This window comes from Hibiscus syriacus, unplaced genomic scaffold, assembly GCF_006381635.1.
Source record: "Hibiscus syriacus cultivar Baekdansim isolate YM2019G1 unplaced genomic scaffold, ASM638163v2 tig00112649_pilon, whole genome shotgun sequence".
Taxonomy (NCBI): domain Eukaryota; kingdom Viridiplantae; phylum Streptophyta; class Magnoliopsida; order Malvales; family Malvaceae; genus Hibiscus; species Hibiscus syriacus.
The window spans coordinates 301,539-317,556 of record NW_024063376.1 but is presented as its reverse complement, the minus strand read 5'-3'; the positions used below and the strand labels follow the sequence as shown (position 1 = coordinate 317,556).

At 32.9% G+C, this 16,018-nt stretch overlaps 1 protein-coding gene across 1 annotated transcript; it reads right to left on the bottom strand.

Annotated features, from left to right (window-relative positions):
* Nucleotides 1-7,837: 7,837 nt before the first annotated feature.
* LOC120182404 lies at nt 7,838-8,978 on the bottom strand. The gene has a single exon (XM_039187392.1). The coding sequence runs from the start codon at nt 8,924-8,926 to the stop codon at nt 7,886-7,888; it is 1,041 nt and encodes a 346-aa protein (XP_039043323.1). The 5' UTR covers nt 8,927-8,978; the 3' UTR covers nt 7,838-7,885.
* Between the last annotated feature and the right edge of the window lie 7,040 nt (nt 8,979-16,018).

The window sequence follows — 16,018 nt, the reverse complement described above, 5'->3', positions numbered from 1 at the left end:
GATCCTTTAAACTCATCCCTTTTCATTTCTTTATTTCATTATTCCTTTATTCATTCAACATCGAAATCTCCTTATACACAAATCATATATTTTCTTTAATGTTCACATACTCTTTTCCTATCACTTATACTCATCTCTGATTACCGATATTTATCACCTCTTTATAACTTTGATAATCAACTTTACTTATACATAACATCATTCTTTACCATCTCTTGTACTTGTATTTCCGTTCCCCAAGGCTCCCTTTAAAATACGTAACTATTTATCTCTTTGCCTACATCATATCTAGATGATCAGAATACACAACCACATCTAGATCCATATCATACTTGATTAACTTAACTTTATCAAATCCACATTTATTCTCATACACCAAGTAATTTCCACTGTTCAAATTCAACATTCTAGCTTCCTTTGTCTTAAAAACTGATCACCAATATATCCATTCTTAAATTATTCATATAAATCCTTAGCTAATATTCAAATCCACTTCATATTTGTTTTTCTTAACCTGACAATATCTTATAATCTTATAATTCCAATACACTTTTCCTCACATATCCTTATTAGCCAACATCAACTCTTTCACTTTATCTTATATGCTTGTCACTGATGCACTTATTCTTGAACTTTTCTACAAATTCTCACCACATCATTTGATCTTTTAACGTCCTTATAGTGATACTTGTTCACTATATTCTATCTTATACATGTAATAAATAAACTACTTCATATCACTTTTCCGATTCAAAACAGTAGAAACTTTCGATCACTATTCTGATATGATTTCAACTTTCTGAAATCAATCTTTGATCTTACGAGGCACTTCCTGAGGTGTGCTCTCTTTATCCTTCCTAGCCAGAGTAGGTGAATTCTATTACCATAGGTCTAACACCTCTCCCTTCTTTCGAAACTATCATCATCATAATTCTATTATAACGTAATAATCTTAATTCTATTATAACATAATAATCGTAATTCTATTAGCAAGACAGTACACTCCTTACACTATCAAATTAGAAATTTTCACTTTATGTTAGCATGTACACATTTTAAAAACTTTTTTACCTTAGGTTTAAGCCTAGAATCGGCTAAACCTTAGCTCTGATACCATTAAATGTAACACCATCAACCTATATCCGACCCAGATCCGAGTCCGAGGTGTCACATTGACTTTTCAAAGCATTTTCCTTTACAAACTGATTAAAATTTTAAATTCACATTTCAAGAAAATGAATATTTTACATTAATCAAATCAATTGGTTTACAAAATATATCAGAGCTTATTCAACTCAATCAATTAGTACATGCCAACTATATTCAAAATAATGAAATACAACTAAATCATCTCTTTGATTTTCTAATCTGAACTTTGTAAGGGATATGCTAACATGTCTTGTTCCTCTTAGATTCTCTTCTCATTTTCCGGAACCTACGTGTGAAACATTCACACGCTAAGTCTATGACTTAGTGAGGAGAATAAACATATAATGTAAACTCTAACTTGTAATCATGCATGAACAATTATTACTATCATATCATACACAAGCATATATCCTTTCATACATCAAATTCACACATGCATATAATTATCTTCATTCCTATCATTATCATATTATTATCATTAATTCATTTTATCGTATAATCCTATACTTATCATTTATACACATGTAACATCACATAGAATTTACTCATGTAATATCTTTTAGATAGCCCGTGTATACATGTGAGAACTAAAGATATGCGAGTACATTGAGGTTGTGCACATATACTGTCACCACAGCTCGTATAAGTCCCAATGAGTGGCATGTGAAATATGTCCCGAAGGACCTATGCATATGACCCGAAGGACCACTATCCATAAGAACATAGGTAACTGTCCATATGTCTCAAAGGACATAGGTAATCCTGCCCATATGTCCCGAAGGACATAGGTAACCCTCGACTCTTGGCATGCCAACTATACCTCTAGCTCTCATGACTCATATCATGGGCATTATCTTTTATCTTTTCACATATTCATATAAGCTCATAGCTTCGTTCACATATACATGTAATCGCGTAGTTTCTTTTCACGTAGTTCATATTAATTTTTATATGATTTCATATTCATATGTCATATGGCTCATATCACTTTGCATAGTCTCACATATATTTTCCATATAACTCATATCATATGATTCATATCTCATTCTTATTTCATCATATGTATCATCTATGTTCATTCACTTAATATCTTATGTTCATAGATATCATTAATTTCTTTAACTTATAGTTTAAATCACATGTTCAATCTCTTTCATGTTCTTATTTTATCATTTAGGTCAACCCTACTTAGTTTATCTCACTTTTCATTTATTCACTTAAATCTAATTCATATAATTGATACATTATCATCATACCATTACCAATACCCATTGCACATGAAATCACATATAACACCTATGACTATATTCATGTATTCATGCATACATAATAATCATATCACTCATATTAAACATTCATAAAATCATGCAATCAAATATTGGAAATAGTGTCATCGCGAGTCTTTTTCATACACATCATATACCAATGCATATGCACTCATCTGGCCTCACTAGTCTCTACCGCTTTCTTATCTTATCTCGATGTCTATTTCTTGTCAACTTGTCCGGATGTTTCTCTCGATCGATATCTATACAATCATGTATTTTTAATTATCAGTATCCAATTAATATACTCTAATATTTCATTTATTAGACTAAAAGAAATATTTATTTCCATTTTCCCTTTGAAGTGTATCAGCACACACTATAGGGTATCGATACATTTCTTAACGTGTGTATCGATACATTACCTGTGTATCGGTTCACAAATTAAATTCGATGTTTTCATTTTAAGGGATGTATCGATATACTTCATGTGTATCGGTACATGTTGAATGTGTACCGATACACACTGGCCCATAATTCATATTTAAGTCCGAAAATCACTCCAATTTTACTTAAACACTTCATATTTCATCCCCTATCATATTCTTAACTCTTATATGCATACTTAAACTCATTTCTACTCATTTATCACATCTTAAATCTCAATATCCTATCCTCTACATGGACTTCAAGAATCATGCCAATTTTTCCACTTGTTATAAATCTAATTATATCACTTCATATCTCTTAATTAGATTGATGACAAGTCAAATTCAAATTCCAATTCTAATTATGAACTCTATTTCAAGATTTCATTCAAGAACTCCTAAGCTTTAATCTCCCTAACTCTATCACCTTTTGATTTTAAGATAACTTAAGCTTTCCTTAAGCTTAGTTATCATCTAATGATCAGAAAGCAACCCTTAATTTAGCAAATAATCAACTAATCAAGAAACTCACCTTTGTTATTGAAGCTCACGGCTGGAGAAGAACAAAGCTCTGGAGAAATCTCTCATTTTCCACGTGATTCTCTTATCTTATAAATGAAAATAAAAATCTTCCTTGTCAAATGACCATTTTACCCTTTAATTCATTCAATAATTACTAAACAACCTTCATAAAATATTTCTAATAAGTCATTGAACTATTCAATTATCCTACTTTAATCAACCATTTCTGAAATTTTACAATCTAGTCACTAACCCGATATTGAGGATGTCACAGCTTGTGAGAAAAAAATGGGGTTAGAAATTAAGAGTTGACAAATACTACTGAGATGAACTAAGTATCATTGATCAAAGTCACCAACAAAGCTAGAATTATTTTGTATAAATGGCATATAATAATTTCTTCGTTTGATCCTTACGGTTAAAGATTTTCCAATAGATGATCAAATATAATGAAATCCTAAACAGCGCATTCACCTCTCAGTCTCTTTCGCTCACATGTACTCTCGTTTGTTTTTTTTCTTCAATTTTCCGCCATGTAAAATTGTAAATCAAACAGTGCTATGTCTTTCAGCTTTTTTATTTACAAAGAAAAAATGGAGGAAGAATTGTTGGAACGCAACACTGATTACGTTTATTTCTTAGCCTCTCCCCTCACTTGCAAGAATGCATTTATTTTCTCTTTTGGGCTATCCGAAAGTAAGTTTTTTCTCTTTCGCACTTTCCTATTTTCAGCTCTCATTGTGTGTTTTTTATTGAAATTTTTATGTTCTGGAACTGCATGTCAATGATCTGAAATTCAGTGTTAGTTTTGAACCAAAACCATATAATTTTCTTTCATTCTTCTTAATCAAAACTTTTAGTACTCCTTATGAAAGATATTATGTCCATCAGAATAGAAGTGAAAGATGGTCTTAGGCTAATTTTTTTTTCTTCTTGTTTGGTTTTTCTTTATATCAGGGAATTGATTGTGAGTATCGACATAGTGAAATCGCCAGGCTCAATCCTAGAGACTATTGGTACTAGTTTAATGGGAATTGTATTGATCCGACCTATGGGTTTTCGGCGTCCTGTGAGCTCGTATTCTTTTTAATAAGTTCATGTTGATTATGGGACTGATATATCGTGAACGAATTGGATTTTTTTACATGTTTTGGAAATTTTACAGTTGAATTTTATTGAATTATAGCTTTAGAAGACAATTATGCATTGACGCAACTCGAAAGACATCATGACAGGGTAGTATATTTAGAGCAGCTACTTGACCCTGTCATGATGCCTTTCAAGTTGCAAAAGAGATTGAGAGGTGAATGTTCTGTTTGAGATTTCATTATATTTGATCATCTGTTGGAAAATCTTTAACCATAAGGATTAAACGAAGAAATTATTATATGCCATTTATACAAAATAATTCCAGCTTTGTTGGTGACTTTCAACAATGATACTTAGTTCATCTTAATAGTATTTGTCAACTCTGCATTTCTAACCCCATTTTTTCTCATAAGTATTTCATCGAACATCTATACTTCACCTGAGATTACCTGTATCTAACATTACACCTTGAATCGTTTATTGTCCCGATAGTCCCTTGGCCGAGTATTCTCTCAATGGACCCTTATTCAAGTCAATACCTCCACATAATTCAAAGTTAGATTAGAATTTCCCATGCATCCCCGACTGAAAAATTACGCTAGAAATGAGAAGAGAAAAGCGAAAAAGGAAATTTGAGATCGAAAATGAATTTGGGGTTTATAATGAAATTAAGAACTGTGTTATAATTTTTAAAAGTTGGGGGACCTAAATGCAAGCGCCTGAAAAGTTCAGTGACCATATTGCAAACGTACTAACGACAGTGTAACGATGATGACCATATTACAAACGGACTAAATGTTAGAGGACTGAATTGCAAGTTTTAAAAGTTGGGGACCTAAATGAAAGCTTTAAAAAAGTTCAGTGACCATTACTATACTTTACCCTTAAATTTAAATTGAAATTTGAAAACTCGACTCGATTTGATTCGAAAAAATTTAAATCAAGATCTATTATAAAATAAGACTCATCAACTCAAATAACTTAAAACTTTTTATTTAACTCGACTCGTTCAAACGTTAACCTCTTCATAAGATCTATCGTTAAACAATCGATTGTACATTGCCACCAAGTGTTTTACTAAGCGAGGAACTCGTGGGCAATTTTCTCCCTATAAATTATTTAGTCTATTTCGGTGAGGCAGAGGATTAGCCATGCGTAGATACACTTTTTTTCCCTAAAAAAAGCTTAATACCTTTTTTGTTCTTGTACTATGGATATATTATGGGTGAAGTATATAAATGGTATCTAATTCTAAGATAATATTTTGTTAAATTTCTCGATTATTAAAAATAATAAAATAGTCTATTGGCTATATAATATTACTTTATTGAGTCACCCGACTATTAAATGTTACAAAATTATCACTCGACTATTCATATATTCCAAAGTCATCATTTTCCGTTAAAAAATTAACGGTCATCTGAGCTGAACATTATCATGTTAATTGGGATATGATAAAATCTAATTTCAAAATAGTTTGAGTTGTATTTTATAGATCGATTCTTCGTTTACATTATATTGTCAAGCCAGTACTTGAAAGATTATATCGTCGAGTCAGTGCTTGAAAGCAACAGTGGTGCCGATAGATATTATTAAAATATAATTTTATCATATCTTAGTCAACTGATTAATGTCTAGTTCAGACGACTACCAATTTTTTAATGAAAAATGATGAGTTTGATATATATGAATAGTCAAATGACTATTTTATAACTTTTACTAGTAAGAGGACTCAACAAAATAGAATTTTATAGCCGAGAGATTCAACAAAGTATCGTCCTATAATCGGAGGACCATTTGTGTACTTTACCCATAAATTATTAGGTTAGTATTTTTATAAATTTTATTAGTTTGACCTTATTAGTATTATATTGTATGTTTTAGTATCTTATCAAATTTTACTGTTTAGGAAGTTGAAATCACCTAATAATATTAAAGATAGGGATATCATCTTATTACAGAACGTATTTTTTTTAATTTAAACAGACTTTTTAATATAAATTTTAAAATTTATAACACGTTACACTTTTTGATTGAATAGCATTATTTTTAAATAGAAATCATGGATAGAATAAAATGATGATTATAATAATAATAAAACGACAATTAATAAAATATTATACAAATATTAAACCGATAATTCGACTATATTGTTGTAGAAGTTAAAAGAATTATTAATAAGTTATCATATTCAAGTGGTAAGCAGTTTGATATCACTTAAATAATGTATCAAGTTTGAATATTTATATATGTAGAAAATATCTATCGAGAGACTCACCTACCAAAGTTAGATATGCAACGTGAGTCAATTCGGATTAGTTAAAACCAAACTTTAAAACTGGGAGGGCCAAAAAATATTAATAAGTTTTTTTTATCATAATCAGGATTAGTGAATTGGCATCATGGATTCATTGCAGATAATGGCTCCCCACTTCTAGAACTTGACATTTTCACAATCATCTTAGCCGACTATTATTTATTTAGTCGAAAGGAAAAATAAAATATTTTATGAAGTGGATGGAGCAGGCTTAATTGATTTCAATTTAAAATATGCGTTCTAGAATCAACCTCTATTTTCTACTTCAAATATCATAAACTAGAAGATGAAGATCCTACAGATTTAGGATTTCCAATATTTTATCATTTGGAATTTCATAGGCTTAGAAGTTGAGATTAGTCATCATTTCAAGACCATTTACGAAATCATTTTGGATAATTTGGGTAAAACTACTATAGTAGTCCCTTCAAAATCTTAACCATAAGTGTAATTTTAAAAAAATAACTTTAAATTAAAATAAGATATATTCATAATTTGGGTAAAACTACTATAACAGTCTGTGCAATATATTTTACATTATATTATGGGTTCTTATCTTTAAAATAATAAATTAATCCGTTTATATTTTGAAAAGAACAAAATAGTCCATCAGTTAAAAATTCTATTAGCTGTTCATTTGTTGACATGAAAATTATAAAAAAAAAATTTAATCACTTATATTACAGGTTTTATAAATTTAACTCTTAATCATTTTTTATATATACAAATTAGAAAAATATTCTTTTACTAAAAATGAAAAAAATATATTAAAAGATGAACCCTCCAACAATTAGTGATATTTTAAATTTAATTTAAAATTAACTTATTTTTTTATAATTATTACATCGATAATTAAAGATCAATGAATGAAGTTGTTAATAAAATAATTATTGTACTCTTTTTGAAGTCAACATCGATTAATTTACCATTTTCAGTTAAAAAAATTAAAATATAATATAAGATATAATACAAGAAAATTCCATTTCCAGTTATTTCAGACAACTCATGCTTACGGTTCCTCGTATGAACTATACACTTGTGCAAGAACACCAAAACAGATAATTTTTACAACAACAAAAATGAAAAAAACTTAAAATCATGAGATGATTGACTGATTATTTTCCAAATCCATTGGAGTTGAAGGCTAATCTTCCCAAAATACCATGTTTGTATGGCAAGAAAGTTTTCTTCTTCATGTTCTCAGATATTGCTTTGTTCGTTGTGTAATGTAGCTCGTGAGCCGATACTTTTCTTCTAGACCCACCTGAATTCTTCTTCTCTTCAGGTTTCTTCACAAAGCTTGATGAATACTTCCTTAATGGATCCTTATCGCTTGCACGTCCCTCGGATGCGCTTCGAAACAACAGCAAATCTCTTAATCTCCATTTTCTTGAACACCCCTTTGAGGAAGTTGAAGAAAACGATGGCTTTGAATTCAATGATGATGATGATTGCTTGGTGGTGGTGGGTTCACGTTGCTGTTTTCTCTCTTCTTCTTCTTCATCGTCTTCCCATCGGTTGTCCGAGACTCTGTAAGGAGAAAGCGATCTTGTTGCTCTTCGGCTCGAATTCCTTAATGTGAAATCTTGAACCCTTTCTCTACCTCTTCCGTGCTCTCGATTGTTTCGACTGGTTCCGATGGCTGTTGGCAAAGGGTCGCGATCGTCCTTTTTCTTTCTTGGTGAAAAAGCTTCATGGATGATCTTTTTTCCTTGAGAAAATGAAGATTTAGGAGGTTTCGGGGACGACACATCGACCTTTAACCGAGATGGAGGCTTCAATGGCTTAATTTTTCCTCCATCGAAGAGTTCTTCAGCTGATCGAGACGTGTTCTCCAAGTTCACACTAAAATCAAAAGCAAAATCATCTCCTTCATCCGCAGCAACACCGGTCATTGTCGATCTCGGTGACTTGTTTGTACCTGTTTTTTCATCCCAATCAAAAGGAATCGCCAAACGACTGCTTCTCATGCTGCTTTCCATATCGTAGAGATCGAATTCGCGATAAAACTCGAACAACCGTGCGGGACTCGTCGGGGCACTAAAGAAACAATCTCCCATTCGTCGAGGCGTAGAAGGAGCAGTCGACACAGGAGATGACCGAGCACTGTTGAAATCAAATTCCATAACCGGAGAACTTGGTAGCATCACCTCCATGTTTTACTTCACGATGATTGTGTAGCAGACTGAAGGACTTTAAAATATATATATATATAACTGGGAACGAGGAAGAAAAGAGCCAAAGAGGCAGCTGGGGCTACAGAACAATGGGAGGTAGAGTTTATTGACCAGCAGCCGACTTTTAATACCAAGCGATTCCTCAATCACATTTTGGGGGGGGGGGGGAGTTTGTTTATCTGTGCTTTTGTTTCTTAGGTGAAGTGGATGGCTTATATATATGTCATGGTGACCCAGAATTGTCTGAATTCCATCATTTTTTAGTTCAAGGGGGTGTGAACAAGATTCAGCTATACAACAAGATGTGGAGGTCAATATATTGTTTAAGTTGTTCAGATTGAATTGGTAAATAATATATTTTTTTCCTTTCTGAATTATAATATTTATACGTAACAACAAACATGTGCTACAAAATTACCAATTGACTAGTTCATGGAGTTCTAGATGGTTGGACTTTGTGGGCAGATAACTCATATTTATATGATATATATGACTTGGGGGATAGGCCTTTACCAACTTTTGCACTAATCCCCAAAGCTAAATGACAAGCCCAATGTTGGTCTCAAACACCCATCAAGCCTCAACTTGCGCCTTCTTGTTTGATTTCACAACAAAATTTACTTCTTTCTTTCTTTTAGTTATTCTATTTGAATGGCTAAAGTAAAGAGCCTTTTTCTTCATGAAATAATGACACTTTTTCAATTAATGCTTCCGTTAGAATGTATAACTAGTGTGTGGAAATTAAACAACAAAATACACGCTGATTTGAAAGAGGAAAAACACATCAATTCAGCCAGTCAAATCAAATTCAGGCCACGTTAAGGGCTTTGTCTCGAGCCACCCAACTCAAGTTAAGAACAATACTCCTAACACTTACAAGTTGAAAATCCGCCTGTAGGATATGGATTCAAGTAATTATATTTATAAAACATGCGTGCGTTTAGGAATCAATAGTAATACAGTAGCCGATGACTTACTTCAACCTTTGGAGCATAAATAAAGAATTTGATGTTTGGTTCAGATTGATTGAGCAAGTTGTTGGAAAAATGATTAAATACTATTGTAGATCCTGATTTTGTCCGGGTTCAATCGAGCTTCGTTTAGGATATATATATATAATTATTTATATATGGTCATATTATTATTATTATTAATTATACGTATTATTAATATATGTTAAATAAATATATATATATATATATATAACATTAAATCATTTTATTTTCTGTTACAGACCTAAACCCGAAGTGGCCCAACTAAAGCAAGCCCGAACCTATAGTACCTTAAGACTTTAGGGTTTAGGAACCTTAGTTACAACAAGCCTCCAGCGTCGCCCCAAATTACAACCGTCGGATTGAACAAGATCTGATGGACCAAATCAAAGTAGATTAGGGTTGACCCTTAACCCATGCAGAGCTGAATACCAATCATTGGATATGAATTTAGATCCAATGACCCAGATGTCAAAGATATTAGGGTTTACCCTAATGCACCTAGCAACTACCGTCGTCGCTGAAGCTCGACCGTTGATCTTCCCCACGTCTGAGATACATGCGCTCTCGATTCCCCAAATGTATCTGCTATCATCACCACAACCGGATTCATCGTCAGTTGCCTCGAGGAAGACGAAAAGAGTCTCTGGGTAAAAGTGTTTACCCCGTCCTTCGCATGCATCATAGCAGCCTGATTCAGGGCTTTGTCCCTGTCGAATCACTCTCCTCAGTCAAAGTTCGAAAGCCAAAAGAAAAAAAATAAAAAAAAGAAAAAAAGAAAAAGAAAGCAAATCAGAAAGTTGCTTTCCACAAGAAGAAACAAGAAAAAAGAGATCTACATATATTCGAACATAAACGATAACCTAAAGAGGGAGAAAAAAACTTTTCGAAAACTAAAAAAAAGGAGGTAGCCATAACACAAAAAAGATTAGAAAGGGATAAAAGATTGGAGAAGCTTATCATACTTCGTCGCTCATGAGAAGCCAAAAGTCGTCGGAGAATTGTTTTCCCCGAAGGTAAATCTCTAGATCTAGGCCTATTGACAAACCTTTAGGCTTGTCGGGGTTCGAATTTAGGTTTAGAAAGAGGAGAGGGTCCTTTTAGGGGCTTTGGTACATATGACGACCACCGTGTATGGCTGTCGATGGTGTCTGCTAGCGATGGCCAGAGCTCGGGGCTCATCCCTGTCGAGAAGTAGAGAGGAGAAAGGGCAAAGAAACTCTCTCTTTCTCCTTTTGAAGAGAGAGTGGGTTTGAAGAAATGAGAAAGTTTTGCCATTTTTGGGCATAGGTCGGGTTTATATACCCAGTCCAAAATGACGTCGTTCTAGGGAAGGGGGTTATGCATTTTGGGCAAATGGGAGAATTATTCTCGTAGCCCTCATATATTGTAAAATCATATTTTGGTCACTGCAATGTATTTTTACTTGTTTTAATTTGTATCTCAAGTTTCACTCTGTCTTTATTTTAGTCACTGCCCATATTTATACAAGTTTTTGGTAAATGTTTGATTCAATCCTTAAATTTTAATGCTTTCTATTTTAGTCCTGAGTGTTGATGATGGTTTATTACGATTCCAGTGCCTAGTTTGTGTGATATTTTTATTTATGGCCATGATCTTTGTTGGTTTTACTGTCTAATCCTTAAAATTACTATTTTTTCACTCTGATTTTTCATTAACACATTCGATTAATTTCCTATTAATTGCATTTAAGATTCCTGTATTTTATGGTGTTTTGTTTAAGCCCTAGTTGGTTTCTCTTTACAGTAAATGCATATTGTACTGGGATAATATGTTGTACGAGGAATTTATGGAAGCATAAACAAGGAGTTCATTTCCGAGATTGTTCGTACAAAACAATATACATATATATTTTATATCTCAATGATTTTTTAAATATATTTATTTAATGTATGTATTTCATTAAAAATTACGACAATATTATCTCGTATGGAGAATCCATGGAAATGCCCCTTAACTGACAAGGAAGGTATTTTCGAGAATTATTCGTACAAAATAATACCCCTTTTAATTTATATAAAAAATGATCTTAATTTAAATGTATATTCAAAATTTCCAATTTCAATATTCAGATGACATATAATCGGTTAGGTACCGATATTGGGCGTTGTGGGGGTGCTAATCCTTCCCCACGTGTAATCGACTCTCGAACTCTTTTCAAAACGAATTTCTGGTTAAAAGCTGATCATTTTTTATCTTTTAAAATTATTTTAAAAGATATTTTTTAAGGTATTCGACCTACTTAACCCAAAGATCGACGGCGCCTCCAAAATTTATTTATTTATGTTTAAAACCCAATATTTTTAATTAAGTAGGATCGTTCCTCGTCATGGTCACAAAAGCTTAAGGACTGTTCCGACAGCTTGGCGAATCCAGTGGAGACATTAGAGAGTCAGTCCGTAATCGATTATATCTCACCTTTTTAGTTGCAAACGGTGAATTTGAATGATATTTAAATTTTGATCCTCATGTTTTTTGCATCACATCATACATCTTTTATTTATTAGTTGTACTATTGTGTGATTTACGTGTTTTAGATTTCTCAACTTTATTTAGTCTATTTTTTTTGGATCGAGGCAAAGGATTGTGAGTTCCCCCCACACATGCTATGACCATCTGAATATTTAGAGCCTTCTAACTGTGCTCTGTCCCATTAGGTAGGGTGAACGATACGCTTACGAGAGAAAAATTATTTTTCTCCGCATGGGCTTTAGCAAGTAACCTCTGGGGTGCATATGCCTTATTTTTACGAGCGAAATATTGAGCTTCCTCGCATGGATATGGGGAAATGCATCATCTCGAATTGAACTCAACCCGTTTAAGCCTATAATAGGTGAGGATAGAGGGTCTGACAGGCCTAAGGGGGCACCAGTAAAGGACAATTCGAGGACTCTACTCATTTTGTGTTGAATCTTTGTAACATCCCAAAAACCAGGCTACTGACTAAAATGAAAGTTTTTGAAATTTGGTGACCAATTTAAGAAAAATAAAAAAGTTTAGGGACTTAAATAAGAATAGTTTTGTATTGGATTAAATAGCAAAGATGGATGAATTAAAGGGGTAATTTGGTCTTTTCAGCTTAAAAGATATTTTTGTTTCCTTTATTAAGAGTGAAACACGTGTGATTTAGGAGATATGTCTAGAAACTTATTTTTCTTGCTTTATTCTTCTTCCCGTTTGCTCTTGCTACAAAGGTGAGTTAAGATTTAGTTGGTTATTTCTTGGTTTTTAAGTTGGGTTTTGTTCTTTGAGTATTAATTAAGCTTAAGTAAAACTTAAGTGGTTTTAAAATCAAAGATGAAGGAGTTAGGAAATATTAAAGATTAAGGGTTTATAAGTGAAATTTTGGAAAAGAGTTAATAAGTAGAATTTAAAGCTAAATTTGACTTTCCATTAGTTGAATTAAGAGATATGAAGTGATAGAATTGAAATTAGAACATGTTGGAAAGTTGGTAGAATTCTTAAATTCAAGAGTTAAAGTGAATTATTAAAGATGATGAGGGGTTATAGGGATATATGATGGTTTAAGTATGGCTAGTTGAGTTTAAAAGCATGAAGAGAGCTAAATAAGTAGAATTTGGGGTAAAGTGTTGGAAATTTTTGGGCTAGGAAGTGTTTTCTGGGTGAGTAGTATCGGTACCTGTTGGGTGAGTACCGATACTACAAGGTAATTTATAAGGAGTTTATGCATGGAGTATCGATACCTGCATGACAATATTGATACCATAAGGAAGGAGTATCGACACCTATGTGGAGGGTATCGATACCAGGGAACATCGAAGCTTATTTTGGTATCGATACCGAGGTAGGGTATCAATACCCTAGCATAGAATTATCGGTACTGTGAGGGTAGTACCGATACTACTGAAGTTGGAAAGTTGAATTGGAGTTTTATTTAGTTTCTATTGATATGAATCGTATCAAGTAATTCGAATCTCGACATTCATTAAATTGCGTATTCGTGTAGATATCGATCGAAAGCAAAGTTCGGATAGGCTGTCAGAGTAAGATTCACGAGAGAGAACAAGAGTTTGGTATTGACAAGTAATCAAGGTGAGTACATGATATTAAGTGTAGTTATGTTATGGAATTAAGACTTGTGAGGAGTCTAATTCTGATACTAGATTATATGAGTACCAAAATGTAAGCATGTAGTGATATGATGTTTATAGATATATGAGTACATGCATATGTCTAGATATAAGTACATCTTTATGTGTGTTATTTATGTGAATACATGTGTGTGTGTGTAAACCATGTGACGAGAAATTATGTGAATATATGAAAAAAGAAATGAGCTAAATAATATGGATTTAGTTGACCGTGTGAAATGATATAAGCTATGTGATCACAAAGTATGTGAATGCATGCCTATAAGATAAGCCAAGTGACTTTCAACTATATGATAAGATGATATGTGATTAAGTGATTAAGAGATATAAGCCATGAGATATGTGACACGTGAATCATATGGAAGTGATCTATGTGTAAGTGAACTACGTGATTATGTGAATGTATGATAATATAAATAATAATGCCCATGTTATGTGTTATGAGAGCTAGGGGTATAGTTGGCATGCCAAGAGTCGAGGGTTCTACGTGGTCATTCGGGACATATATGTAATCCTTTGGAACATATATGCGGTACTTCGGTACACTTATTTGGTCCATTGGAATATATATATGGTTCTTAAGGAGTGGTCCTTAGGGACATGTGTGATATGCGGTCCTTCTGGACATAGTGGTCCTTCGGGGCATAGTGGTACTTCGGGATAAATTATAAGTGCCCCTAGTGAGAATTATACGAGCTGTGGTGACAGCATATGTGCACAACCTCTATGTACTCACATACCTTAAGTTCTCAAAAGTATACATGGGCTTTAAAGAGAATAAATAAATAACTTGGCTTGATACAATGTGTGCTTTATTATGAAATGATATACTTGTTTTTATGATGTGTATAGAAATGATCGTTTATGTTTATATGATAAAAAGGGATTAATGTCAATAATATAATTAATATTTAGCATGTTAATGATGATCTATGTGTATATATAAGCATTGTGTTGCCTGATATGTACATTTATTTGTGAAGTAGTTATAGTTCCATTATTTCATGACATGTCTCACTAAGTCTATGACTTAGCGTATAAGTGTATTACACGTAGGTGCTGATAAGCCAGAGGATCAAGCTTAGGACCAACAGAACAACATATCTCTATTTGAAGATCAAATCAGAACTATTTTGTGAAGTATGTCTTTTATGTAATATACATGTTGGCATGTAAACAAAGTCGTTAAATATGTATGATCTGACGATTTCAGTAATTTTTTGAAAATAATGATGTAAAATAATAACTTTATATTAGTGAATGTTTAAATTTCTATGGTTTTTTATAAAAGTACATGTTTTGAATAGTCAATGTGACACCTCAGATCTGTGTCCAGGTCTGGTACGGGTTGGGGGTGTTACAATCTCTGTCCGTGGTCACAAAGGGGAAACTCACTCTAACCTTTCCTTGAATGTATTTATTTATTTATTCTGTAAAAAGCATGAGAACAAGAGGAGTATACGGATAGGTTTTATATTTCCGTACGAATCCTGTGAACTAGAAACATGTGGGTAGGACTTACAATATATTTTCTTGTTGTTCGATTATTCATTATATGCTCATTCATTAAGAAAGGTGTTGGTTCACGAAGTGGTCATCAGAGTAGAAGGCGGTCAAAACAGACAAGAGTTTTCATAACAAGAAAATAAAGAATGAAAAAGTGAGGTCATGGTCTGAAGAAACTCAGAGAAAGAAGGGGGATAGTTTGACTGAAGACTATATATCAGTGCTACCAGAGGTCGCTCCAGTCAGTCTTAAGCAAGACAATCTGCAAGGGCTATGTGATATCTGGGAGAGTTGGAAACCTGATACGAAGCATGCATTATGGAAAAAGTATGGTGACATAGCTCTCTTGTTGTACGTGAAGGTTAATGAGCCACTGATCAAGGCTCTGATCTAGTTTTGAAATCCAACATATAGTTGTTTCACTTTCAATAAAGAGAACA